General features: G+C 33.2%; 1 protein-coding gene across 4 annotated transcripts in view; it reads right to left on the bottom strand.

Moving 5' to 3' along the window:
* Nucleotides 1–27407, bottom strand: part of Bap111 (Brahma associated protein 111kD) — a 68314-nt gene that overhangs the window by 28425 nt on the left and 12482 nt on the right. For all 4 annotated transcript variants that reach the window (XM_076479077.1, XM_076479075.1, XM_076479073.1 and 1 more), the window contains exons 4-8: nucleotides 21330–21419; nucleotides 19290–19364; nucleotides 16493–16624; nucleotides 12856–12931; nucleotides 7002–7051 (exon numbers count right to left, since the gene is read on the bottom strand). In XM_076479077.1, the coding sequence (XP_076335192.1) occupies nucleotides 7002–7051; nucleotides 12856–12931; nucleotides 16493–16624; nucleotides 19290–19364; nucleotides 21330–21419 (423 nt within the window). The remainder of the gene's footprint in view (nucleotides 1–7001; nucleotides 7052–12855; nucleotides 12932–16492; nucleotides 16625–19289; nucleotides 19365–21329; nucleotides 21420–27407) is intronic.

Below are 27407 nucleotides of genomic sequence, written 5' to 3'. Positions count from 1 at the left end.
TTGTAAGAAATGAAAACAATCACATGATTGTTAATAACAGCACGAGATTTCTCTTTAAACATCAACTTAATATTTCATGGTTATTTACTTTCAACTTTAAAATAAAACTTTGAATGAAAAACATATGATGTGTCACAGTTTTGAAAGAGAATTTAATTTCACTTTCAAAGAAATACTAGGTGCAATGAGAGGTAATTTAGCAAGCATAACTTACATCCATATAAAATCAGACAAAAGTTTAAGATTTACAATTAACACCTGCACATAAAAACTTAAAAATATGATTGCTAATTTTTAATAGTAGCTTCATTTTTTGTCTAATGGTTTAAAAAAAAAATTAAAAAAAGCTAGCCTCCATGACTTTTTTCCATAATACTTCTTGTGTACAAGAATGGTGATTTCACAGTGCCTACTTTAGCAGTTCTATCACAATCAGCCACAGGCATTGCACCTGGTAACATGACAAACATGTCTTCATATGCAATAGCATGAAATCCATTATATTCTTCATTTTCTTGAGAGATACATCAACTTAATGGATATGTTGTGGTAGCAGCTTGTGCCTTCTTTTACAGATGGTGATCCTTCTTCATTGTTGAGTGCTGTTGCATGTGGCAAAGGGACAGTGTTTGCTACTAATCATGCATTCATGGATTCTCACCTACTGGAAAACATGATTGCTGACCACAGTTGTAACTTGACTTGTTGCAGATCTCTGTCTGGATGGTCCTGGTTTTCAGTGTTGGATCATTATTGCTTTGTTTTTTTAAGGCAATTAGATGTAAGGGATATTTATGTCTTATAAAATCTTAGCCCTGATTTGAACACGTTTATGATTTGAGTGTATGAATATTTTGAATTTTAAAAGGCTGTTACATACCCATCCCAAAAGCCATCAATTGTCTGTGGCATCACACTACCTATGCAAGAACAAACAATGTAAAATGTAGCACTAATACACACTGTTCTATTAATGTTTTATTGATTGATTGATTTAGTGTTTTATGGCACAAAGCAGCTAGGCTATCTGCACCAAACGTCCAGTAAAAAGGTAAAAATAAATCAAATGTAGTAAAATACATAAAAGGAAATGAAGGTAAAACAAAACATCATTGAAAAACAGGAAAAGCATAAAACTAATGTTGACACCTAGTCTAAAGAGAGAAAGCAGAGTAAGAGAAGTTGTAAAGGACCTTCTCTAGCAAAATGGTAATGATCGTAACCCACCAGGAAGACTTAACAGGTAAGTACAAGAACCACCGTCAGTCACCTGAAGTTGGCCTTTCCAGTCCTGGTTCTGGGTTATGTTGTCATAACAGCCATTATCAAAAGGTAAAATAAGTAAAGTGTTAAAAGACATACAGCAAAATCTTAATAATGATTAGCCAAATGTCTGGTAAAAAGGTAAAAGCAAAGTAAATGTAGTAAAATTTGTAGAAGGAAACAAAGGTATAAACAAAACAGCAATTAAAAATAGAAAATGGCATAAAACCAATGTTGACATCCAGTCTACAAAGTTGTAAAGGGCTTCCTGTAGCAGAATGGTAATTATCATAACCCACCAGGAATAGATTAACAGGTAAGTACAAGAACTACTGTTAGCCATCTGAAGTTGGTCTTTCCAGTCCTGGTTCTGGGTTATGTGTCATTATGGCCAGTACCAAAAGGTAAAGTAAGAAAAGTGTTAAAAGACATGCAGCAAAAGTGTAATAACAACTCGCCAGGATGACTAATGGGTAGTTCAAACAGCAGCGTCAGTCACCTGAAGTTGGCCTTTCCAGTCCTGATGTAGAGTTACTTAATGTTCTGGCCATTTTACAAACTGAACTAGAGATAGAGACACTGAAAAGGAAACCACAATTAAAAAGGTGTAATGAATAAATATCAAACACTTAAATGAGGTTAAAAAGATTAATGGCCATTAAAAAACTAAAAACTTTATCAAGGTGGACAGTGTCACCATCACCAATAACACTGTCTAATGTTACAGACAAACTCTGGGACACAACATGTTTAAAATAGTGCCATCGTTGAGAATTGTAACAATGGCAGGAAAGTAAAATGTGGCTTACAGTGATTTGAGTGTTACACAAACTACACACTGGTGCAGCAGTTCCAGATAAAAGAAAATGATGAGTTAAAAAACTGTGACCAATGCGTAGTCTAGTCAGAACAACTTCCTCCTTCCAAACCTTACAGAAGCTAGACGGTCAAAGCCTAATATAGAGTTTTATTTGAAAAAGCTTGTTGTTACGTTGCTCACTCCAAGTGGACTGCCAGCTGGCACAGAGCCGAGCCTTGAATACAGGACCATAGTCCATGTACGGAAAAGGCACAGTGGTGATAGTGCCAGAGCAAATAGATTTAGCTGCCATGTCTGCAAGCGCATTTCCTCAAATACCAACATGACCTGGTAACCAGAAAAACTGGATAGAAGTAGATGTTAATGAGAAATGGGCCAGTCGGTTTTGAATATCAGCGAAAACAGGGTGTGAGCCAACGTGAAGTGATTCCAAGGCCAACAGAAAACTAAGGGAGTCAGTATAAATAGTGCAGTCGGAGTACTGCTCAGCTTCAAGAGATATGGCATACAGTTCAGCAGTGAACACAGAAGCTGTAGAGGGGATTCTGCTCGCAACCACCGAACCACAATAAACCATGGCAGAGCCCACAGAGTCACCTGATTTTGAACCATCTGTATAAATTGGAATAGAAAGGTTGTTTGAAAGATGTTCAGTAAATAAAAGACGGTACTTCCAATCAGGAGTATCTGCCTTTTTTAGATGACTTAAAGAAAGGTCACATTTGGGGGCTGTAATAAGCCATGGGGGAATGGGCTGACCAGTGGATTGTGCAATGTTTTCCAAGGACAAACCCAATTCTTCCAATTACGCCTGGATGCAAAGGCCATAAGGAGCAATGGCAGATTGTATGTTTTGAAAAAGTAAGGCCTACTGAGGAAAGAAAACACATCCCCAAGTGGGATGCTTTGGTAAGGAACGAAGTTTGAAGAATACAGTAAAGACAGTTGCAAACAGTGAAGGTGCAGAGAAGGTTTGTGTAATTCCACGTATAAGTTTTGAACTGGGGAGGTGCAAAAAGTCCCAGTGCAGAGTCAAAGTCCTTGATGATGAATGGGGTCCAGCATCTTTAAGGCCGAGGGTCTGGCAGAGCCATAGACCATTGATTCATAGTCGAGTTTTGAACGAATAAGAACACAATATATCTTTAACATAGAACATCGATCTGCTCCCCAACTGGCAGTACAGAGGACATGGAGGGTATTCAGTGCTTTTATGCATTTTACCAGTAGCTGCTTTAAGTGTGGTGTAAAGGTCAGCTTAGAGTCAAAGATAAGAACTTGGTCTCAGGGACCACTGGCAGCGAAATTTCACTGATACAGAGTTTAGGATCAGGGTAGATACCCTGTTGGCGGCAAACCTGCATGCAAACAGTTTTAGAGAAAGAAATATTAAAGCCGTTTGCTGTGGTCCACTTCAGTACATGATTGGGGGCAGTTTGTAGTTGCCGCTCAATATATCTCATGTTCGACGACTGACACGAGATGTGAAAGTCATCAACATAGAGCCTGTTTGCAACAGTGAGAGGAAGTTGTTCAGTGATGGCATTTATCTTCATACTGAAAAGTGTGACACTCAAAACACAGCCCTGAGGGACCCCAAGTTCCTATACAAAAGAATGGGAAAGTGTCAAACCCACACAAAGTTGGAATCTCTGATTGATGTTTCAAGTCGAATTAGGTGGTCCGTGGTGGAGTGCTGTCATCAGAACCCACACTGGGTGGGTGAGGAGGTTGTTTGATTCCAGTAACCAAACAAGACGGGCATTAAGCATTCTCTCTAAGGTGTTACAGAGACAGCTTGTCAAAGCAATTGAACGGTAGTGTGAAGGAATCTTGGGATCTTTCCCAGGTTTAGAGAAAGGTAAGATAATAGGCTGGCACCAGGCATCAGGAAAAACATTCTCCTGCCAGATCTGGTTAAAAACAATTAGAAGAATATCAAGAGAAGCAAGAAAGAGATAGCGCAGCATGTCATAGTGTGCATCATCAGGTCCAACAGATGTACTGCCTGAGCGATGAAGGGCTATTTTCAGTTCCACCAGTGTAAAGGGACAATTATAGTAAAAAAGACAGTCAGTTCGAAAGGAAAGAGGTGAACGCTCTGCCTGAGTCTTGACGGCCAAGAAGGTGGAGGAACAAGCAGAAGTGCTAGATACCTGGCAAAAGCTTTCACCTAGAGTATCGGCAATGCTCCAGACATCAGCTACCTCTTGGACAGAGAGAGTAAGATGGAGAGGGGGACAGAATTGTAGTGCCCACTGACCTTTCGAATCCTGTCCCCTATGACCTTGGAACTGATGGTAGAAGATACGCTAGTTGTGAACTTAATCCAAGATTCCTTCTGGCTGTGACGTCTTACCCACCTAGCATGTGCACGGGCCCGTTAGAAAGCAATGCGGTTCGAAAGTGTGGGATATCTACGGAAAGTATCCAAGGCCCGTTTTTGAGCCTTCCGTGCCAAGTGGCAAGAAGGATTCCACCACGGACGAGGATATTGTGGAAAACGTGTCAAGGTTTTAGGAATACACTGAGCAGCTGCTTGTATAATACAGTCAGTTGCCACTGCCACACAGTTGTCTATTGATGGCTGACTAACAATGGCAGGATCAAGTTCTGTGAGAGCAGTGAAAGTGGACCAGTCTGCCACCGGGTAGCGCGAGTAGGGTGGCATTGACCATGGCCAGTTTCTCTGAAAAGTATAGGAAAATGATCACTGCCTAGTGGATTAGTGTGAACCCTCCGTGAAAAATGGGAAAATAATGAAGGGGAGCAAACTGAGAGATCAATAGCAGTAAAGGACTGACTAGGTGCGTGAAAATAAGTGGAAGAACCAGTATTGAAAAGAGAAAGATTGTAATCAGAGAGAATACGCTCTACAGAATGACCCCTCCTATCAATAACAGCACTTCTCCAGAGGGGGTGACGTCCAGTGAAGTCCCCCAGGATTAGAAATGGAGACGGCAACTGTGCAACGAGAGCATGAAGGTCTGATTGATCATATGTCTCTCCAGGAGACAGGTAGAGAGAACAAACAGTGATGGTATAACCCAAGGAAACATGGATGGCTACGGCCTCCAAGGGTGTGTTAAGTGACAAAGACAGGGTGGGCACATGCTGATCAACCAATAGTGCCACCCCTCCACGTACTCGTCCATCACACAGCCTGTCATTTCTGTACAGAGAAAACTGCTGAATGGTGACTGTATCAGCAGGTTTTAGAAATATTTCTTGTAAAGAAAGACATACAGGATGGTAGGAAGCAATCAGTGGTTTGATATCATCCAGATTAGAATATAAACCTCGACAGTTCCATTGTACGAAGCTTCTTTATGGACTTTGGAGAGCCAGCAAGACCCTCTAGTCCCTTCTGAATAAAAAAGGGGGACATTTGCCCTAAAGATTTTTCTAAAAGAGAATATAATATAAGAAAATGAGGTACGTGTGTTACAGATGTTGAAGACTGCTCCTCAGAGTCCTCAAGACGTGGTCGTTTACCTATTGATGGTTTTTTTACTATTTTATTTAAATTTTTTGAAGGAAGATCCATAGAAAAAAGGAAAATTTCGGTACCCACTGACCCCAACCACCATGGCGCCCTACGAGGGGACACACTACAATGTCATGCAAGGACATTGCAGCAACACCAGGGTTTCATGAGCACTATACCCAAACACCAGCATCAGACATAATGTCCACAACACCCGTTGAGAACTTTCAATACTGGTACTTGGTTGACTCTAGCCCAAGTGGACCAGCCGACTGACCCAAGTGGGGCCACCCAAAGGCTACAGGAATTTAAGGCCAAAGTGGTGTGTTAGGGTTAGACCCCTAAACCACCAGGATCCTCTCCTCCCCTTCACGGGTCACCATGCACGACAAACATGTGGGTGGATGTTTAGATCCCAGAGGAGGTAAACTGAAAGAACAGAACCTTCCCTGGGAGGTCCCCTCACCACGTACAGGAATCCATACCGAGGGGACTAATGTTTTATATTGGCTGTGATTGTCATGAGCTTTGCTGATTCGCATATTCAAAAATCAGTTTTAATATAACATATTCAAGCCTCTGTGGTACTGTAGTAGTTTGGATTGTTAAAAGTAGTTACTAGCAAGTACAGTGGGTAACACCTACAGATTAGCTGGTACAGCACTTGCCTGGCATTTGACAGATCACAAATTTAAAACCTAAGTTAGTAAATATATATATATATATATTGTAAAAATAAATTATTACATTCTTCCATTTGCTGTATAGCACTCACCTGGAATATATACATATTTACTCTCATATTATACATATACACATATACAATATATATATTTTAAAAATAAATTATGGCAGTACATTACACACTATTGTTAGTAAGTCATATCTGTTCATACCAGGTTTATGTTACGATCAGGTTATGCAACTGCATTAGTAAGCAAAAAAATACACTGAAAAATAACAGATGTCAATGAATATGAATAAAATTTGTTAGGTATATAAAATACAAGTTTTTAATCAATTATAGATTAAAAAAAATTAGTTATACGTAAATTTTTGTTTTCCTTTATAAATAATAACACAACTGAACTCTAAATCAGTTTATAAAATTAGTCTTATATGTGTTGAATTTTGTGAGACAAGCAAAATTGGAACAAGTATATTTTTAATTTACAGACCCAAATATACCTTTCTCAGCTTGACTTACATTTCAAATTCAAAGCAATTAGGTTTTCATTCTTCTATTCTCAAAGTTTATCAATTATTTATCTGAGGACAGGTTTCAGAATCCACTAACAAACACAGTTTACCATTAATAAAGTCAAATTTCCTTGTCAAAAATTTATTCTTGTAACTTTACAGTCTTGTATAAAATTTGTCAAAAGACCCAGACTACCCATTTAATAAACATTCCTGTTCTAGAACACTTACAGATGCAGGACTCCTGTCCATTGCTTCTTTCTCTTCTGCAGCCTGCTGAGCTATTGGAGAAACAAAAAACAGAAGTCTTAGTTTTTTTTTTTTTAACAAAGCAAAAACTAATGAGGTAGTATTTTGTTTCTCATTGTGTTTACCAGAGACAAGTTGCCTAATGCAGTATTTTATTCCTGAAATCAACTAAAAAGAAAAGAAATACATCATTAGTTAATTTACAGTTGATCCATATGCATAATAATGAAATAATACTACAACACTTAAGAGAATATAATAATTCTTAGTTGAGTTTTTCAAAAGACTATACACAATATAAAACAAATGTGTTACCTTCAAGAAATAATTAAAATAAGCAGTAACAAAGTAACTGTAAAAATAATGTTCCCCATCAAACTCATATTCAAATAATTTAAAATTGTTTATGAGATAACATATGTACAAAAACCAGATAGAGCCTTATAAAATATTAAAACGTTCTGAATACAATCCAGATAATACTTGTAAGGAAAAATATACTTTCATAATGACCCAGAAGTAGAAAATACAATGCAGAAAAAATACCTTAAACTGTAGAATATGATTAATTTTAGATTAAAAAAATGCATTTACAACTAATTTGCTGAACATGAGAGCTTTAAATCAATTCAGAGGTGCAATTGCCATAGCAATCACTATTTAGAAATATGGTAGACCAATATTTGATAATAAGTAGATAACTTAGTGAGCTTTTACACTTGAAATTTGATTAAATTGGCAAGTGAACTATTTTTATTTACATATATACATTGCCAAAGCTTGGCCGCAACTTTAGTTCATATCTTGCTTTTAACATTTCCTTGTTTGTTCTGAACTAACCTACTCATGATCTTTTTTGAAAAAGGAGTGAGTTCTCTCAGAAGTATCCTATTGGGCCACAATTTTATGAACTTTAACAACATTACATAAAGAACATGAATGTTGATTGGTTGAAACAATAATTTACAATACATCCCCAACTAAATAAAATGCATGTTTCTACACTGGTCATAATGAAAAAAACTTGGTCACTACAGGAAGTGCCTACATCACTTAGTCGATGAAGAACAGTAACAACAAAATAGAAATCACTTTGTAAACTTTGCTCTACAATTAATTTATTTAACATATTACTTTAAAAAATTAGTACAATGATTTTGAGCTTTTCAATTGAATAAGTATATATAAATATATACGTACACTCATGTCTAAAGCAGTTTATCTTGAACAACTGGACAAGTGTCAATGCTGAGCCTCTAAGTCTTAAAACATAATTCTCCTTAGTTGAAATTATGCAAGATTAATATGATACTTGTTACTTATCTAATTTTTGTCTTTATTTTTCCTTTAAGCTTGCCTATTTTGCTTCACTCAAACGAATACAAATACATTATAGGTTACTACTACTGAATTGGAAACACTAAATTAAAAAGTTGAATAAAATTAGCTTTTACAGAAACATCAAACATGATCTCAGAGTGTGAATGCACGTTACTCAAAAAGCTCAAAAGACAATGAGTAAATTAACTAATCCTATGAGTGGGCTGACTGTTATTCATGTGGAATAAGGTAACTGTTTTAGCCACATGCAATTGTTGTTAGTTAAGCCTTATATAGAATTTCTAAAACACAGCTTGTTACAAAAAGTTTTATATGGAATGTGTTCATTATGTCATTAAAATAAAGGTGTCTGTTGTCTCCACTGCAAGACATTATGTCACAAAGTGGCCTTGAATGGGCTTCCAAAGAAACAGCTGTGACCTGCATAAAAGACAATGTTTAACGGTAAAAGGTCAAGGAGTTATCAGTAAGTCCTCCAAGTGTGGATATTTGTTGCAATGAACATTTAGCACTGTAAAAAGCTTGAAAAATTAAAAGAAAATCCCTGCTGGCACTAGTTAGACTGAAGAAACACTTAACCATAGACTAATTTGATATGGATTCAACACATTTGTGTGCATGCATATCACATGAGAATTGCCCAAGTTAATACAGTTATCTTGAGCACTATAAAAATTAATGCCTAGCTAATGCAATATAAGCAACAAATAAGACAGGCAGTGTGTAAAGTGTGGAGCAGTATTTGTACAGTTGATGATAGTTGGAAAATAGTTCAACTTATCTCATATCTAAGAAGATGGAAGATTATAATCTTAATACTGTTGACAGAGCTGTCAAGAAATTAAGAAATGGGAATAAAAATATTATGTTAAACCATCTGATAAAAAATTAAGAAAAACTATGTTTATTACCATTCATATCTAATTTATTTTATCAAGTAGCGCAATGATTTAAAAAATAAAATAACTTTCACACACACACATATATATTTAGACTGATGAACAAAAACTTTTTGTTGTCTTTCATATTTGAGATATTTATACATTCTACTAATAAGATTTGAAAAGTTTTATGTACTAATCCTGAAGAAACTGCAAATGTGAAACATCAGTTAAAAATAAAAATTCTTTTATAATTATTTAGACTTTATAGGCCATTCTTTTATAACTTTAAATATAGATTTGATTAAATAAAAAAAAACTGGTATATGCAAATTAATGTGTAATTGTAGAAATATTTATACAGAACATACTAGAGCAAATTTAAAATACAGAATAAGTGAACATGAATGAAATATTAGAAATAAAAACATAAAATTTTGCTTTCAGCTGAGCATACTAATGAAACTAAAGATGTAATTCAATGGGAAGAACTTATGTTATGACAATCTTCACACATCAATGGTAATAATATCTATGAATTTACTGAAATAATCAAATGTAATAAAAATAATTTTAAAGTATTAAATAAGAATGCTAAATATGAAATCAATCAAAAACTGAAGACATAAAAAACTGACTAGAACTTCCCACCAAGTGACAGTAGAAACCTTCCTATGCTACTAGCTGGAGTAATAAGAGTACCTTTAAAGAATGGCAAAAGTCAGCATAAAGGAGGACCAAAGTCACATTCAGCTGAGATTGGTCAAAATATTTAACTGTGAAATGAAGACACAAAGAAAATTTTATGGTACTACTTCTAGTAAACTTGTACACTTCTTTCAATTTTCATTGCAGTAACTTACTTACATATATACAGTTTTACTAATGCTGTATGTAAAAATAAGACACTTGAACCTGCTTACTCTTGTATTAAACACGTCAATTATTGACCATTATAAGGTAGAGTAACAGAGAAAATATTGGTAGCTTCTTTCCAATGAAGCAGTGTTACTTTAATATTTTTAAACATATGAAATGTTCACATTATCAAAATGATCAATAGTAGTAAAAAATTTACCTGCTAAGAAGTACTTTAAGACATTCAGGTTAATAAAAAGATCTTAAAACACATAATGATTGCACCAGTCAGTATAACATTTAGAAAGAATTCAATATTAGAAAGAACTAATTTTTAAATTCACACAAGTTCTTATCAGTTGTACATTGTGAAGGTTTGGTTTACTTTATCTTATTTGTTCATTTGACCTCACCTGATGTCACCAGAAACGCTGTGAATAAAATAAAGTTTTACTGTGTACAACTGATAAATGTGTGAATTCAGTGAGAATGATTTTTAATAAACAATAATAATCCAATGAGGGACATAGTAAACACCAAGTTCCAAAGTTAAACAATATTTAAATATGTCTAATTTAAACTGACCAAACATGTGGAAATTAAAAGTTTAGGCTTAACAAATTTGGTACCAGGTGCCCCACCTGTGGATCATATATTACAAGTGGCTTCAATGAGATAATTAAACATAGTATAGCTACCCATATAAATAAGAAGCACCTTGGTTGAGTATGAAAAGCAAAGAGTGACTGGCACTGGGGAAAGAACTATGAACACTACTATTGGAAAGCAAATATGTTAAAGAACACAAGTCAGTTACATACAAATGAAAAATAAATCATATTTAGCAGAAATTAATTAAGAATTCTGATTCCAACCATCAAAAATAGTCAAAATTATGCAAAATAGAAAGATATAATTAGATTTTCTTTCTCAATACTGTTCTTCTTCCTGATGATGGAAGATCTGTGACCTACTAAAATATGTTAACTTTTGGTAAGGCACGGCCATTTCAACAATTGTTGTGTACTTTTAAATGTTGTTTTAAGCGAGTTTAAATAAATATTTTTGGTAGCATTTAATGATTATCTTATGAAATTTTCATTAAATCAAAAAAACTTAAAACTGCTCAAAGATAAAAAAAAAACAGCACTGTGCAAAATTGTTAGGACAAGAGAACATTTTGTCATTCTTTCCATTTTAGGCCTAATTCTTTCTTGTCATTACATAATGTAAATTTCAACACTATGGTAATATCTGACCAATACCTGTTGACAACTGATCTTTATAATTCTCATATACTTGTACCAAGGGCATATCACAAGGGTTCTGCTAGAATGAACATACTGATCAAATTTTGGATCTGAAATAACTGTTATGGTACCCCATTCAATGTCTTAACTATACAGAAAGAAGTTAGCATATGCTAAAAGAAATAAATTTAATTGCATTCCACAGATAAACCTTGATAAAAACAGTGCTTAACACTACATATATTAAATTTTGTTGTCATGCTACAGCCTATAAAATGTAGAGAACTGTCAGTAGAGCAGAGAGTTTGCACAAAAGCTTTGGGTGATGCTGGTTCAACTCTACTGCAGACTTGAAATGCTCCACTAACACTGTCAAGTACACACTACCTCATGAGACCAAAACAGCTAAATTTGAAAATGGAAAAGGAAGAGAAGAACACCTAAATCCAACGATACTGATGTTAAGTATCTTTGTTTATACAGCTTTCAGAACAGAAAAGACTGCCACTGATCTCAAGCATAAAATAAACAACTATATACCAAATGACAGAAAAGTTTTCATATCTACAGTATCAACCAGACTCAACAAGAATGGTATACTTAGTACAAAAATGTGACTGTTGATGATTGGAAAAGTGCATCATGGTCAGATGAATCCAAGTTTGAAACATCTGGTTCAAAGTATAGGTTGTACATCAAGTGAAATAAAGGTGAAATATACTTACCTCAATGCAAGAAGCATGGGGTAGCAGTGTGATGGTCTGGGATATTTTTCTGCTGAGGTGTCCAGAGATATTTGCAAAACAGATGGAATAACACATCAGCACAAGCACCATCAGATACTGATCTGTCATGGTATACCCAGTGGTTTGGGTACTATCAGTAAAGGAATCTACTACCAAGAAGATAATGACCTCAAACACTCATCCAACCAATGTAGAAGTTACTTAGCTAAAAAAGAAGCTGCTGTAGTCATTCAAATGATGCAATGGCCCCTCACACAGCCCCAATCTCAATCCATTTGAACAGATTTGGGAGTTGATATACCAAACACTTGGCAAATCAAGAGTTACTTCCAAATTAATGTTAAGGAAATGTGTTAGAGACATTTGGAGTAAAATCCCAAAGAATTAAGTATGTTGCAACAATGCCAAAGACTGTCTGAATTTATTAAAACTCGAAGAGACACACAAAATGTTAACTGTTTGCTCAATCACTTCTATTGAGTTTCTGCTGTACTATGTATGAAGATTAATAAAATTCTGATGCTTCATCTGTGATTTATCTTCCATTGTTCTTTGAAAGTAGGCTGAAATTAAGTTTTTGACCCTGTCCTAACACTTTTGCACAGTAATGTATTCTACACTTACTAATCAAAGTTCCAACTACTAAATACAGTTTTAAAGTTGTATTTTTGCATAATGAAGCAAATCTGTACAAGACAATACTCCAGTTTTTTTGTTTTTTTTTTAAAATAAATATTTGCAAAAGAGTTCAGGTACATACCTCGTACTTTAGCTGCAACCCAAGCCTGGTAAGCTGGAGAATTGTGGTATGATTTCAGTGCTTCATTGTATTCCATCTAAAATTTAGAGAAAGTAAAAAAAACAACAAAACAAATAAAGTCTCAACAACAAACAAATTGACGTAACATGTTTTCTTACTACTCTAATTCACTAATTTCTCAGTTCAAATGCTGTTATCACTAGTGATTCTTATCAAACAGGTTCCAATTTAACATCAAAACATATTATTAGGATTACTGTTTTAATTATAATAAAGGCAAGAACTATTGCAAAATTATTGTTCAGTGTTGCAAAAACAGTCTTATGTTTAACTGGGGCTCTTAAGGTTCACATCTATTTTTAAACAAAGGAAATGAAAATATCACACAACAAGGAACACATCTCATTAGATAACTTACAAATACTCACATTCAAAAACAAATATCAGTAAATAACTACGAAATAACTTGCAGGTTAAAGGCATCATACAGTATACAGACTAATATTTTCAATCATGCAAATACAGCTATTTTCCTTTTCTTCTTCAACCAATTTCTAAGGTTTACAATTAATTTCACTCAACATCAGAAAAATTTCATTTCTTCCAACAAATGAAAGTATATGGAAGTTTAAGGAGCATTACATTTCATTCAAGGAATAGCACTGTTTTTAATAATAAGCAGAAATCGTGTAACCTGACACTATTCTTGATTTTGTGGCCTCCAAAGCAACACAAATAAACAAATGACTGCAGAAAGATAGGTTTTGAAATGAGGTTACATTAATTAAACATATTTTCATGTACAACTTAAGTAAAGGAATAATTAAAATTTTAAATTCAGAAGTATCTCATTAGATAAAATGTATACTCCTACATTTCAAATATTATATTCAATTTTTTGTCAATAGTTTTATGTTAGAATTAATCTACCATATGCAAAATAAGTAAAATTTATTTGTACTTTTCTAATTAGTGTGTAAATAGTTATAACTTAAATGTATTTTTCAAAATGAAAATGCATCTGTATGTTAAAGTATTAAAATTTTAATTAATTCATAGATTAATAGATACTATTGATTAAAAAATAATCAAACATAATCAAATGAGCAAAAAAAAAGTTTCATTCATCAATGTGAACCTCAACTGTAAATAATAAGCTGGTACTCAGTTTTGTTTTTGTAAACAAACAATTTAGGGTCTTGGAAAAGAGAACAATTTAATATTCATGGAGAAAAAAATTACACACACTGTAAAGCTGCACTTTAGAATCCTCAGCATAGTTTGCTGACAAATATAAAGATCTCATATATGCTTTTATAGTGTAGTTTATTACTTAACCCTTTCACAAGAGTACCCCTTTAAACACTTTTCTGTGCAAATTATTGTGTTACATTCAAAATTTAATTAAACACCTTTACTATCAACATAGGTGAATGAAATTAACATTATGATGTATGTTATGAGTTGAAGTTCTATGTTATTTAATTTTAAAGTGTTTTATTTCAAAAGTATTTAAAAATACTTGGAACTTGAGATGTATTGTCACATGATCAAAGAGCTATGAAAATTTTCTATTTTGGTACAATGTACCTTCAATAATACATTGACAACTGTATAAATTTATGTCTGCACTATAAGTAAGCACTTAACCTTTTGACTCGTACATTTCAAAGTTCTCTGAATGAGTGCAGTTGAAACAAGTTATAAATTTTGTCAACCCCTGACCACCAATTCACCTTTAACAGATTTGTTTGAGCTATGTATCCTGCATGTAGAGATTACTACAAATTGCATATACATAGTCACTAAAAGTAGGCCATTTTACCCTATAATCTAACAACTGTTTTAAATTGGCATGCAGTTCTGTCACAGAATACATATAATTAGCTCACTATTGTTGGCTACTCAATCAACTACAGCACTTACAGTTGTTTCTTACCTAAATGTGTCATAATTTGAGATACAGTTCAAATTGTATTTAAGTCTTATACTTCAGTTAATTATGTATTATTTATATTTTAAAATGCATAATCATAGTCAAGGCTTACAATGTTACACAGTGCATGTAAGTTTTGTCAAAAGATTGTACATGCCTTCTAGAGGTGCTGTAATATGCCTCAAAGAAACCATTGACTTGTGTCAAGATAAGTAGTAAAGGAGAAGAAATGGGAAAAAAAAAAAAATTAAAATCAATAAACAAAATCTTGAGGTTTTGTGAGAAAAAACATACGGAGTTACCATATTTTTGTTGCATAAATGTCCTTCCCTGGTAAAGCAGATAGTAATTACATCTGCCCATACTTAGAAAGTTAAGGATTAGAGATAGTCTGGTTACTATTACATGCTAGAGAAGTTTTCAGATTTAACCACAACACAACTTTTTTATCCTTCCAAATATGGAGTCCTGTTGTTGAATGACTGTCACTTCACAATCCAGCTTGTGTGACCTCATCTCCCATTGAACCAAACCACTGACCAGAGGGAGGTAGCAGTTCAATACCAACCTACTGCTGTTTTTGAGTTACTTATTAACTTACTTTTACTTTATGAAATTATTATTATGATTATTAATTTTACACCAACTTTTCTGTGTAATTAAGAGGAGACTGTGCTTTAATATAAAGAGACAGAAATCAAGACTGCTAATTGCTGATTAACACTATAGCAATAGGGCAAACACACTTAAGCCCATCCAAGGATCATAAACTTGTTATATAATTACACAATCTAAGCTGATAACTACTGCTTTCTCAAAATTATTAGAATACTAACTCCTTCTAGATGACTTATGGGTCAAAAGCCATGTCATCACATTTGCAGACTTGAATTCAAAATTTTTTTGAACTACTATTTTATGTCTGATTAAACTATCTGGACAATAAGGATTTCACGTGTGAAATTTGGAAATTTTCTGATATACAAAGTATTTTTAATTTTAAAACGAAAATTACTTTGTATGTTCAATGGGCAACATGCAAAAATAAAAAAAGACATGAAAAAACATTATTTAACAAATCTTAAGACTTAATAAAAAAAAATCTGATATTTTGGATATGAAAGTCTTTTTGAATATACACTTAATACTTTAAAAGTAATAGAATTAAAATTGCAACAAGCACAAAACTGTTATGAAGTCAGTCCCAGGGAGTTAATAAAAAATTACAGATAATATTAATATTTTTAACCAGTCATTAATAACATAAGCTATAAAGGCTTAACTAAGTAAGCAAAATAATTCTTATATATTTTATACAATAACATTTTGTGGAAACAGTGAAACTGAGTGGGTATTTTATTCAACAGCAACTGAGTCCATCATTGTTGTTACACTCTGACACATTCTCAGACACTAATGTCTTAAAAATCAATGAATAGGCCTACCAATTTCTATATACTTCATCTACTCAACACTCTAGAATAAGAAGCTGTTTTATATTTACTATTGGCATAACATCACAGTAAAAAGAAACAAATGTAAGCCTATTTCTTCAGAGCCTAAGTAAAAAACTATTTTGTCCACCAGTTAATAACAAATATTTTAAAAAGAAAACAGGTGCTTTTCCTTGAACTTTTACATTTTTTTTAATACTTGATTATAAAAAAACATAGAAGTTACACAGAAACATTTGCAACATACTTTTTCAGTTTCATAATCATCAACAAATTCTTGCTTGGAATCATCTGGAAGGTCCCGCCACATTTGGCCAATAATCTTTCCTATCTCCCATAACTTCAAGTCTGGATTTTGTGCTTTTACCTGGTCCCAAACCTGAAAAAGATATACTATACAATTAGAACCTGAAATTCTATACCAAATACACTACTGAACATATAATTTGTTTGTTCTTTTAAACTTTGCATAAAGCCATTCCCAATTTTGCAGTGATATGCTAGAAGAAAAGCAACTAGTCAATGCCATCTACCACAAATTCTTTACTAATGGAAAGTAGGGTTGACCACCACATTATAATGCCACTATAACCAAGAGGGTGAAAATTTTCAGTGACAGGTTTCAATCTCATAACTTGAATGTTGCACATCCAGCACCTCAAACATACAAATATTAGACTAATAAAATTAGCTTCCATGAAAAAAAACAAACCCTGAGGTTATGTACTTTTGCTTCTGCATCTAAAAAACTATAATCAAATTATGAATTCTTAAGTCACATAAAATGTACAGTTCAAAACAAAACCTGAAATGCTACTGCTGGTATTGAATAAACAAACTACACAAACTTTTTTTTTTATAAGCAGCATTTAACAAAGAACAAATTATTTGGCTGGCAAATATTCAACATACATGAGTAAGTAAATTCACAAAGAAGGTTAAAATTTTAACTAAAACATTCTTGTATGTTTTGCAGAAATTGAAATATCTAAAACAATGGAAAATATTGAAGTTATTTCATGTAATTTTTAATGAGAAATTGATCAGATGATACACACTGTACCATATATTAAAGCTTATGAATCACATCTTAGTATAGAGTCATAAGTTAACGATGAAATCAGTCTTTACACTGGATGTGTTTCTTGTGATTAAAGGAGAACTGGCTGAGAAATCTTATAACTTTGCATGCATTAAACATACCAGCTACATAGAAATAATTGATTATAACAATTTACGGTCTATTAAAAACTGTGAACTGGAGTGTAACACACAAAAATTACACCATTAAGAAAGCTACAAAAATATTTTTGTCATTTATGAGTAAACCTGAGAACTAAAAATTAGTTCTTGAATGCTAACAAGTGTTTTGGTTATAAAAAGATAGCAGTACAGTCGTGATAAAAATACAATACTCCTAACATAACAAGCAACATAAGGAAAAGGCTTTTTTGGTTTATCAGTGTCACAACTAGTACCTTAAACATATACATTACATGGCCAAAAGTATGTGGACACTCCTTCTAATTATAGTCGAAACTGACCACCACCAAATATGAAGCACAATGCAAACAAATAATTAGTATAAAAACAAAGCAGACATTGACAAAAAGAGAGAAATGTAAGTATATATATAGTTTTCATTTTAAGATGACAATTTTTTCTTCTTTCCTTCATCTTTTACAGTTATACACAATTACTTGTTATTAAAAGAATCAGTTCCACAGTTTTTTTTTGTCTTTAATTTTATTAATTTCAGTATATTTTTTTTTCACCTACTACTCTAATGAATTTAATTGGAAGGAACAATGGGTCGTACTGAAGAGCTCAGTGATTTTCAATGTGGCACTGTCATAAGATGACAATTTTTCAATAAGTCAGTTTGTCAAATTTCTGCCCTGGTCAACTGTAAGTGCTGTTATTGTGGAAACGTCTAGGAGCAACAACAGCTCAGCCACAAAATGGTTGGGTATACAAGCTCACAGAATGAAACCTCTGAGTAGTGAGGTGCATAGCATGTAAAAATCATTTGTCCACAATTGCAACACTTACTACCGAGTTCCAAACTGCCTCTAGAAGCAACGTCAACACCAGAACTATTCATCAAAAGCTTCATGAAATGGGTTTCCACGATCGAGCAGCCGCACACAAGCCTAAAATCACCACGTGCAATCCCATGCGTCGGCTGGAGTGGTGTAAAGCACACTGCCATTGGATCTGGATCAATGGAAATGTGTTCTCTGGAGTGATGAATCACTACCTGGCAGTCTGATGAACGAATCTGGGATTTGGCAGATGCCAGGAGAACACTACCTGCCTGAATGCACAGTGCCAACTGTAAAGTTTTGTGGAGGATGAATAATGGTCTGGGGCTGTTTTTAATGTCTTTGGCTAGTTCCAACAAAGGGAAATCTTAATGCTACAGCATACAATGACATTTCAGAGAATAGTGTGCTTCTAACATTGTGGCAACAGTTTGGGAAAGGCCCTTTTTTGTTTCAGTATCACAAGGCCTCCTGCCCGACCTCACTAATGCTCTTGTGGAAGAATAGGACAAAATCCCTGCAGACATATTCCAAAATTAGTGAAATGCCTTCCCAGAAGAGTGGATGCTGTTATAGCAGATAAGACAGGACCAACTCCATATTGATGCCCACAGTTTTGAAATGAGATGTTCAACAAGCACATATGGGGTTAATGGTCAGGCTTTCACATACTTTTGGCTGTATAGTGTATATATAGTTGAAATTCTTCTACAGTTTTAGCAATTCAACTATCAGAACTAAAATATGAAATAGAGAAGGCTTTTTACCACTATTCTTTGAAAAAACATACTATAAAATACTAATAAATTTAATAGGAATATAAGATTAAATATGTATTTTCCTGACTTCAGATACTGGAATAAGTACAAATATTTAAAAAAAATCTGTCATTATAATTTAGGTATTCTTTCCAAGTGAGTTCTCATGTTAAAATCATGTATTATTTGAAACATTTTGGCTTTAAATATACTCCCCATAACACAAAGAAAAAAATCCTACCTTACGACTGTACCTCAAGTATGGCATAAGTGGTTTGTCTGGGGGCTTTGGAGGTTTGGGCACCCGACTGTCAGACTGTAAGAAAAAGAAAAAAAGACATATTTCAGTATTTTTCTAAGCAAGTGTTTTAAGATATTCTCTGAAAAACATATCCAATACTCACCTGAATTCCAAAGGTCCATATAAACATTATGAAACCCTGTATACTTAAATATTAATTGTAAATGTTGCTGAAGATCCCACTTTCTCAAATAATTCTTTAATGTGGAGGTCTTAATATTGTTGATGTAGTAATATTTGAAGTAACTTCACTTTACGTATCTTTGACCAGTAAGAACTTGGTTTATAATTTTCCTCAAAATAAAATCTGTAGGAAAATTTGTAAAATACAAATACATTCAAGATAATATGACAAATTTACTCAATTTACTAAAAGATGAAAAATGAACTTTAAATTCTAAACAACACAGCTGGAGAATACCAGGGTGAATTTAGACCAGAACAGATCATAATAGTTTCTAAACTGAATCAATTACAGAAACTAAGAAGGTACATTAGAATTTAGGCCAGAACAAATCATAATAGTTTCTAAACTGAATCAATTACAGAAACTAAGAAGGTACATTATATAAATGGAGTATGGAATATTTTTAAAAAACTTTAGAACAAAAACTATCTATGTGAAGATAATAATTAAAGTTTAAATATGAATGAAAGGGCAGGAAGAGTTTATACTCTTCCATACTTCTTCATTATGAATTAGAATGAATTGCAAAACAAAAAAAAAAAGAAGGGGAAAACAGTGCTAAAAAAAACAACCAATTAAAATGATGATCCATGCAAATGATATTATTTTGTTAGCTGTAAACACAAGAAGAATGTAAGATATTTGGTATACCCAGGAAAACTGTAGGAAGAGAGGTTGATTGATTATTAACTGTTGAGAAGTAAAGCATATGCATGTCAGCATGGAGTAAAACAAATACATGTGAGATAGAAATATTACAGCTTTTACTTGTTTGAAGACACTATTTTCAGCAAGATATTCAATTGAAAGATAAGTATAAATTAGGATTTTGTTGATAACTAGGCTTTGTATTCACTTGTTAATCATTTTAAGAGCAGGCTACTGTTTATAAAAATAGACAATGAAACTATGGTCCTCTGTGCACCTTATACACACACACACATTGCAAATCATGTTATCTGTCTAAATATTTGTATATGTCCAGTTTGAAAAACTGTGCACAAAAGAAAAACTCAACATTCACTTTTGAAATGATAGCCAAGGATGAATAGTGGTGATACCAAGTTTTATTTCCCAAACAGGAATTAATCACAATATTATTTATATTTCAAAATGTGACATGACTCAAAAAATAAAGATGCAGATTTATTGAATGTTATTGTTGATTAGCTCTCAGGATGATTCAGTAATTACTTTTCATGATGGGTGGTGTACGTAGCTGAGTGAAAACAAGGGTGCAACATATCCATTTAAAAGTCCATGAAATAATTTAAACTGACAGACTAACCTACACTTTTCTCATCACTGGGGATGGGTACTTTTGCTTCTTCATATGTTAAGAGGAAATGTCTAATACACTGCCTCAAGTGAAGTACTGGCTGGCCATATCATTCAAGCATGAGGAAAGAATATTTAAAGAAGTTTATGGTTATCAGATGAAATCAAAAGACATGCTGGATAGTGACCTATCCTTACTAGGACTTGATGCTAATCAGAAAGAAGCATTAGTAAAAAAGAATGTGACAGAAGGTAACAGTTCCAGCAACATTTGTTTAAGGTCTTAATAGTCCTACCATGTCAAGGAAGTATGTGAATAAAAGTTCCACACAGTGCTAAGCAGTTTTCAATAAGAAGCATTTATTTTAACATAGCTTAATAAAGCTCAATACATCTAGAAAAATATGTGAAAAGAAACCTAAAGAAATGTGTGTATATATACACACACACAAGTATGTACATTTAATTACTTACATGTACTATTGTAAACATCTATCACAATTCAAAACACTTACTGCATTGGATCCACGAGATCCCAGTTTGACAGGGTTGAATGAAGGATGACCATGACTTGATGATACAAATGGACTACTGGTACTTGAAGTCTGAAAACATTTGCATTGCTAATTATGTGATTTCATGAGAGAGTTTCAAACAGTGGTAAGCATGTGGCAAGTTACTCAATGAACATGGAAAACAAACTTTTACAAATTACATTTTGACCAATAAACTACCACAAGGAAATGCTGAAAGAAATATTTTATTACAAAATCAGTTGCATCTTAAACATTAACATAAGCTGGAATAAGTAATAATAAAACTTAAAAGTACATTAAAGATATATAAAGAACAAACATAGTAATCATATCTCTAGGTTTTTGAATTCATTTACTTCATCATATAGTAATTTATATTACTTTAGGTATGTGATCGTTATATAAACTAATACCCCTTAAACAGCAGCCATCATCAATTGATACTGCTACCTACAACATTCCTGCTGTTTAAGGGTTAAGGAACATAACAGTTATGTAAACAGTATATGATATCACATATAATTTATTTAAACTATATTCAAGTAAGTAAAATAAAACAAGACAATTTGCATAAAATAAATATATGACATAAATACCACCCAAAATACACATTCAATCAGATTTGTTAGCTTGCAGTATAGAAAAACAAAAAGTATTACAATTCCCTTACTTAGTTTATTTTATATTTGAGCTATCAAGTATTATTTTCTCAAAATGATCATAGATTTCACACGTTTTTCTGAATTGTTCAAATTTTACAAGATTATGTTAAGAAAACTTAAAATCATTATTGCTTGTGCCAGTTCAGATCTTAAAATAGCTGAATAACTAATTTAATAGCAGCATACAGTCTGTGAAAGTACTAAAATTATGAAATTTTGTTCAAATTAAAGATATATCCTGGTGTGCACTTTTTAACAAAATCAGCTGAGGGTATTTGCCAAGGAAGAAATTAAGATAATGTTATATTTGCTTATTTTATTATTAAATTCCTAATGACCTTATTCGATGCTAATTGCACACTCTGCTTCATGGAAGATAATAACTGACTCATTTAATTGACTGAGTACTCAAATCCTACACAAAACAGTCCATCTACACCTTCAGACAGTTTCCATTTACCACAAACAATATTATGGTAATTAAGCCAGTCAATTCATGGTATGTAAGCCAAAAATGTATGTAAACGTCCTACCACAAAAGCCTGATGCTATATACTTATTTGACCCCCAGGTAGGTTTTAATCAACTTGAATTTGAAGAAGTTTGCTCTACCATCAACAATGACAAAAGAGTTGGGAATTAACTATGCAAGTCTAATCTTATTCCTGTTTGGGCACTCTCTGCAAGAAGTCTTGCAAATCTTAAAATAGTTCTGTTGTCTCTGCTTACAAATAGAGAATAAATGTAACATACATTGTATTCTTACTGTTATAAGGACCCTGCAGGTTTTAGTAAAGAATCAAGCCTAATATAACTTTAACATTCCCCTGTTATCTATTTCAATACTTGGTGTTCAAACATAATTCTGTACTAATTAAAGTTATCTTTTTTCACATATAAGCACATAACTGTTGAAATTTAAAGTGTAAACTTTTGAAATAAAATCATTAGAAACATTCAGAGCAATTATTATGTATGTTCGGTAACAACCACATACGGGCTTGAAGTTTGTGTTCACAAAATTACAATAGAATAACTCCACTAAGATTATAACACTTTCACAAGATTCACAAGCATATACTTAAAAACAAACAAATTTATAGATCAGCTGATTTTAAAATGCAAAACCCCATCACATAGTGAGTTCCTAGCTCTGACTGCTTAAATTGAAGGTATGTACTTATGTCATTAGAAAACTATGTCTGGAGTGGTTAGTAAAGATCTGCTTCTGATTGATGATTTTTTTTTATTCAATAAATATGAATTATACTACCTCATTCCTTTATATACAGGGGTAGGCTGTTCATGATAAAGCAATCTTTGTCTATACACGAACTATTGTAAATCTATTATTAATTTTTTGTATGACAAACATGGCAATGTATTTGTTTCGCTTGATCTATATTTACCTACAGGTACAGTGACATCACTGTGATATCACTCCAGGTATGACATAACTAAAAATACACAAAGATGAAATGTATATTTCTATACCAATACATTCATTGTAGTTTTAACACTGTCTGTAATTAGTACTTAAAATAATAAATCAAAAGGTGATGGTATACATAAAAGGCAGCAAAGAGAAAGAAGCAGTGAACAGTATATGAGTGCACATACAATGAATTTATCCTTTATTTATAATTTAAATAGGTTTACTGTAAGGAGTTCAAGGACATCAATTGTTCTACTTCTCTGCAAAACCCTTAGTAAAGGGTTTATTTTCAATCTTATTTCCTACAATTTGTAATATTGTTATTAGTTGTTTTTTTATAGTTTGTTTCAAAAACAGGTAGATAATATTGGGCTATATTAACAATGAAAATAATATACACAGAAACATGCACCATTAACTATTGCACCTTTTATCCTGTTGCATATTAATTAGTTAATATGAACACCATTTTTATGGAGACTGCATGGAAAACTGTGGAAGGTCATGATTATAACAAATGGTATGGCTTTTGTGTAAAGTTCTATACAGAAAATGCATATATCAAGCATAATGTGATATTACACATACCTTTATTATTTATACAAACATACAATGACTAAGGGTAACTATTGTACACTTTGTCCTAACATTTTTGCACAACTTAAGAGGTACTGAATATGAGGAACTAAAATATACTGTAAAAAAATTCAAAGTTCAAATGAAATGTGAAACACCACCCAATACCCACATGGGTAATTCAGAAGAATATACAGGAACCTGACAACTTTCAATCACTATCAACACAACAGTTTCTAACATACAGAAGACAAAACAAAATGCATCACAGTATAATTTTACTTCATATACAATGATGTCTTCATTTTTCTCACAAAAGCACATCTAAAACTGTCCACAACAAAAACTTGTGTCTTCATTATCGTGTCCACCTTTCAATCACTACATGGATGAAACTTATTTGGTAGCTGAACAAGCAACTTAATCACATAACATTAGGGTTATAATTTTTCTATGCTGAAAATGTATTTCATAAATATAACTATTCTTGTTCAGTGCTGCCCTCTATAAGCAAACATTTATTCACATGCTACAACCATCTAGTGTTAAGATCTCCAGACACATGTGAGCCCCTATATTCAATTCTACTGAACTATTATTTAGAGTTTGGGCAAAAACAAAAGCATCAGTTTACAGTGGGAAGAGGCAAATATACCAGAAGTACATTTTCAGTATAGGGAAATTATAACTTCCAATAAGGTACCTTACTTCTCTCACAGATATAGCTGGAATCCTGCATTGAATAGGTGGAAAGACCAATGTGAAGTAAAAAAACAAATAAAAACACTCTTTGAAAGCTTTCAAAGAGCACCTAAAAGGTAGGTCCCCACAGATAAGGATCATATGTGGAAGACTACATTACATCTGTATCAGTTAAACTCTATGTCCTGTATGGAAAGAAGTGTTGCAAACATGGGTGGGAAATGAGAGCAGCCTATCCAGGAGAGAACAATGTTTGGATAGGGATCTGAGCCATGTAATATTATAATCTTAATCCCTTTGAAAACAGTAATATGGATGAGAGTAAGAGCATGTGTCCCAAGGTGTAGAATGGCTAGGTGTAAAGGATCACACACAGCAAGCCAACTGCATCCAAAGCTCAACCACCAGGAACGGTCATCCACATGGTGTTAAAAATGAGGATCATACCATCAGTTAGTCAATTATAATCCAAAACCAAGCCACCAGAAAGCAAAATTTATGTAGTGGTAGGAAAGAGAATTATACCATCAACAACTACAATACTAGTGGTGGAAGTAGGAAAGAGAATCATACCTCAAGTTTAGCAGACACAAAGAGATACATCCCTAAATAAGTGAAAAGGTAACATGATAAAAAATTATACCAATTTTGTAATATGACATCCAGATGACCATCAAGAGAAGGATGTCCCTGTATAGCAAAAATCTCACCCAAAATCATTCTGACAGGAACAACCCCAGCACATTAACATTCCAGGTGTATGAAAATCCTCAAAGGAAAGCACACAAGGAAGAAGTATAGAAACCAGCATGTTCATCTATCTTGACCCACAACAATGTAGCAGTAAACATGAGACCAATTAAGTATGAAAATAGTGATACCTGTAATACATGTGAAGTTATATATTAATTGGTTCAGCTCTGTATCCAAAACCCAGTCACTGCAAATCAACACCCATGTGCAGTTTTAACAAGGAATCTCATTCAAAGGGGTTAACTCCAATGCTTCAACAACCTCTTGGATAGACCCATAAAATAATAGAACATAAGATTGGAGGGCATCTCACCATCTACACCAGCAGACTACCACCATCATACTTTCAAGTGAATGGATTCATTATTGGTTGTATCTTATATCACTATCATAATCAAGAGGATACTTCCATGGTCCACCAACCCAACAACTTGGAACTAGAAAGTAGTAAGGGCTCCTATACTGGAAGAAAAAAAAAAGAGAAAATGGACATATCAATAATACAGACAGGACAATAGGTGACTACAAAAAACCTATTTAAAAAGCAGACCACTCCTGATTTACACAACCTAAGGAATATGAGATTTAGGCAGCTATCACCTATTTTACACATTCAGTCCATGGGTTAGTAGGTTATAGAAAGGACATATAAATGAAGCAAATATTGGGTTGAGGAATAATTCGTGAGCGTTTCTTCAAGTTAAACAAATATATTCATAAATGAAACGCTTTCTCAAAATATTTCATGTCATTTGATAGATAATTTTTTGCTCTAATAGATGGTGTGTTTGATTTTCATATGTCTTTAATTTTTGCTTTCATTTTCAGCTCATTAAATGGAATGTCAAGTGGACAAAATCAAGCATTTTCGACACCATCTGCTTTTCGCATTTAATTTCTTGCAATTTCGTTTAAAACAATGCATACTATATACCTAGGTATTACATGAAATAAAGTATCATAATAAATGTTTTGAGTGTAATGTGTTCATGCATTGAAGTATTGTATAGTCTTGCATGTAATGCTTGAATGAAATTATTTAAAAACGCTCACAAATTATTCCTCAACCTAATATATTACAGGGAAAAAACTATAAATAATCTTATGGAATGCTCCATCTAAACAGTGTATGTTAAGTGGTCATCAACAGTATAATTTGAAGTTATTATGAAGTTATAGTGTTGATTTAACTAGTTTAAGGCACCACTCACCACAGAGCAGGATCCTTAAAGAAAAATAAGGTATTTATACAAAAAGGTAACTAACCCACTTAGTCTCATTACAGAGTGAAGGATGGTGGCAGGTATAAGATGGTACCCTAATGAGAATGAAACAGCTACCCAGAGCAGAAAATGGAAGATAAACATACAACAGGGGTGAGATGCAGGTAATAGGTATGTGCTTGATGGAATTGAAGACACCAGGAATTGTTTATGAGAAAAAGACAAGGAAGAAAATGCAAATATGATCAAAAGACAAATTCAATTGCTAAGAGAAAAAGTCACTAACAGAGGACCAATGCCAAGAAATGAAACTATAGGAAAAGGGAATCAACAGAAAGAAGCCTTGAAAAGCAACTAAAAGCATGTACAGGACTTAAAAGGCCATCCAGATTGGACTGTGAATAAAAGTAAGAGATGAAAATAAGAAAAAGGAAAAACATTCCACATGAGCCACCAAAGTGTAAGCTACAAAATACTGATTAAAAAAAAAAAAAAAAAGAACAGATCAAGCTGAAATAACCAAGAAAACTAGGTCTATGCTGGCCAAAAAGGTGTAATCAGAAAGATGCAAGAAAGGAGTAACACTGGTGGAAAAAAAAAAAAAAAAATTGCTCACAGAGCATTGTAGATAGAATGAGAATATAAACATATATACTGGTCCCAATCCTATCTGAACACACTGAAAGCTGGAGAAGTGCATGAGAAG

Source organism: Tachypleus tridentatus, chromosome 13, assembly GCF_004210375.1.
Source record: "Tachypleus tridentatus isolate NWPU-2018 chromosome 13, ASM421037v1, whole genome shotgun sequence".
NCBI classification, from domain to species: Eukaryota; Metazoa; Arthropoda; class Merostomata; order Xiphosura; family Limulidae; genus Tachypleus; species Tachypleus tridentatus.
Note: the sequence above shows the minus strand (reverse complement) of the source record. Positions and strands in the feature narration are given on the sequence as shown.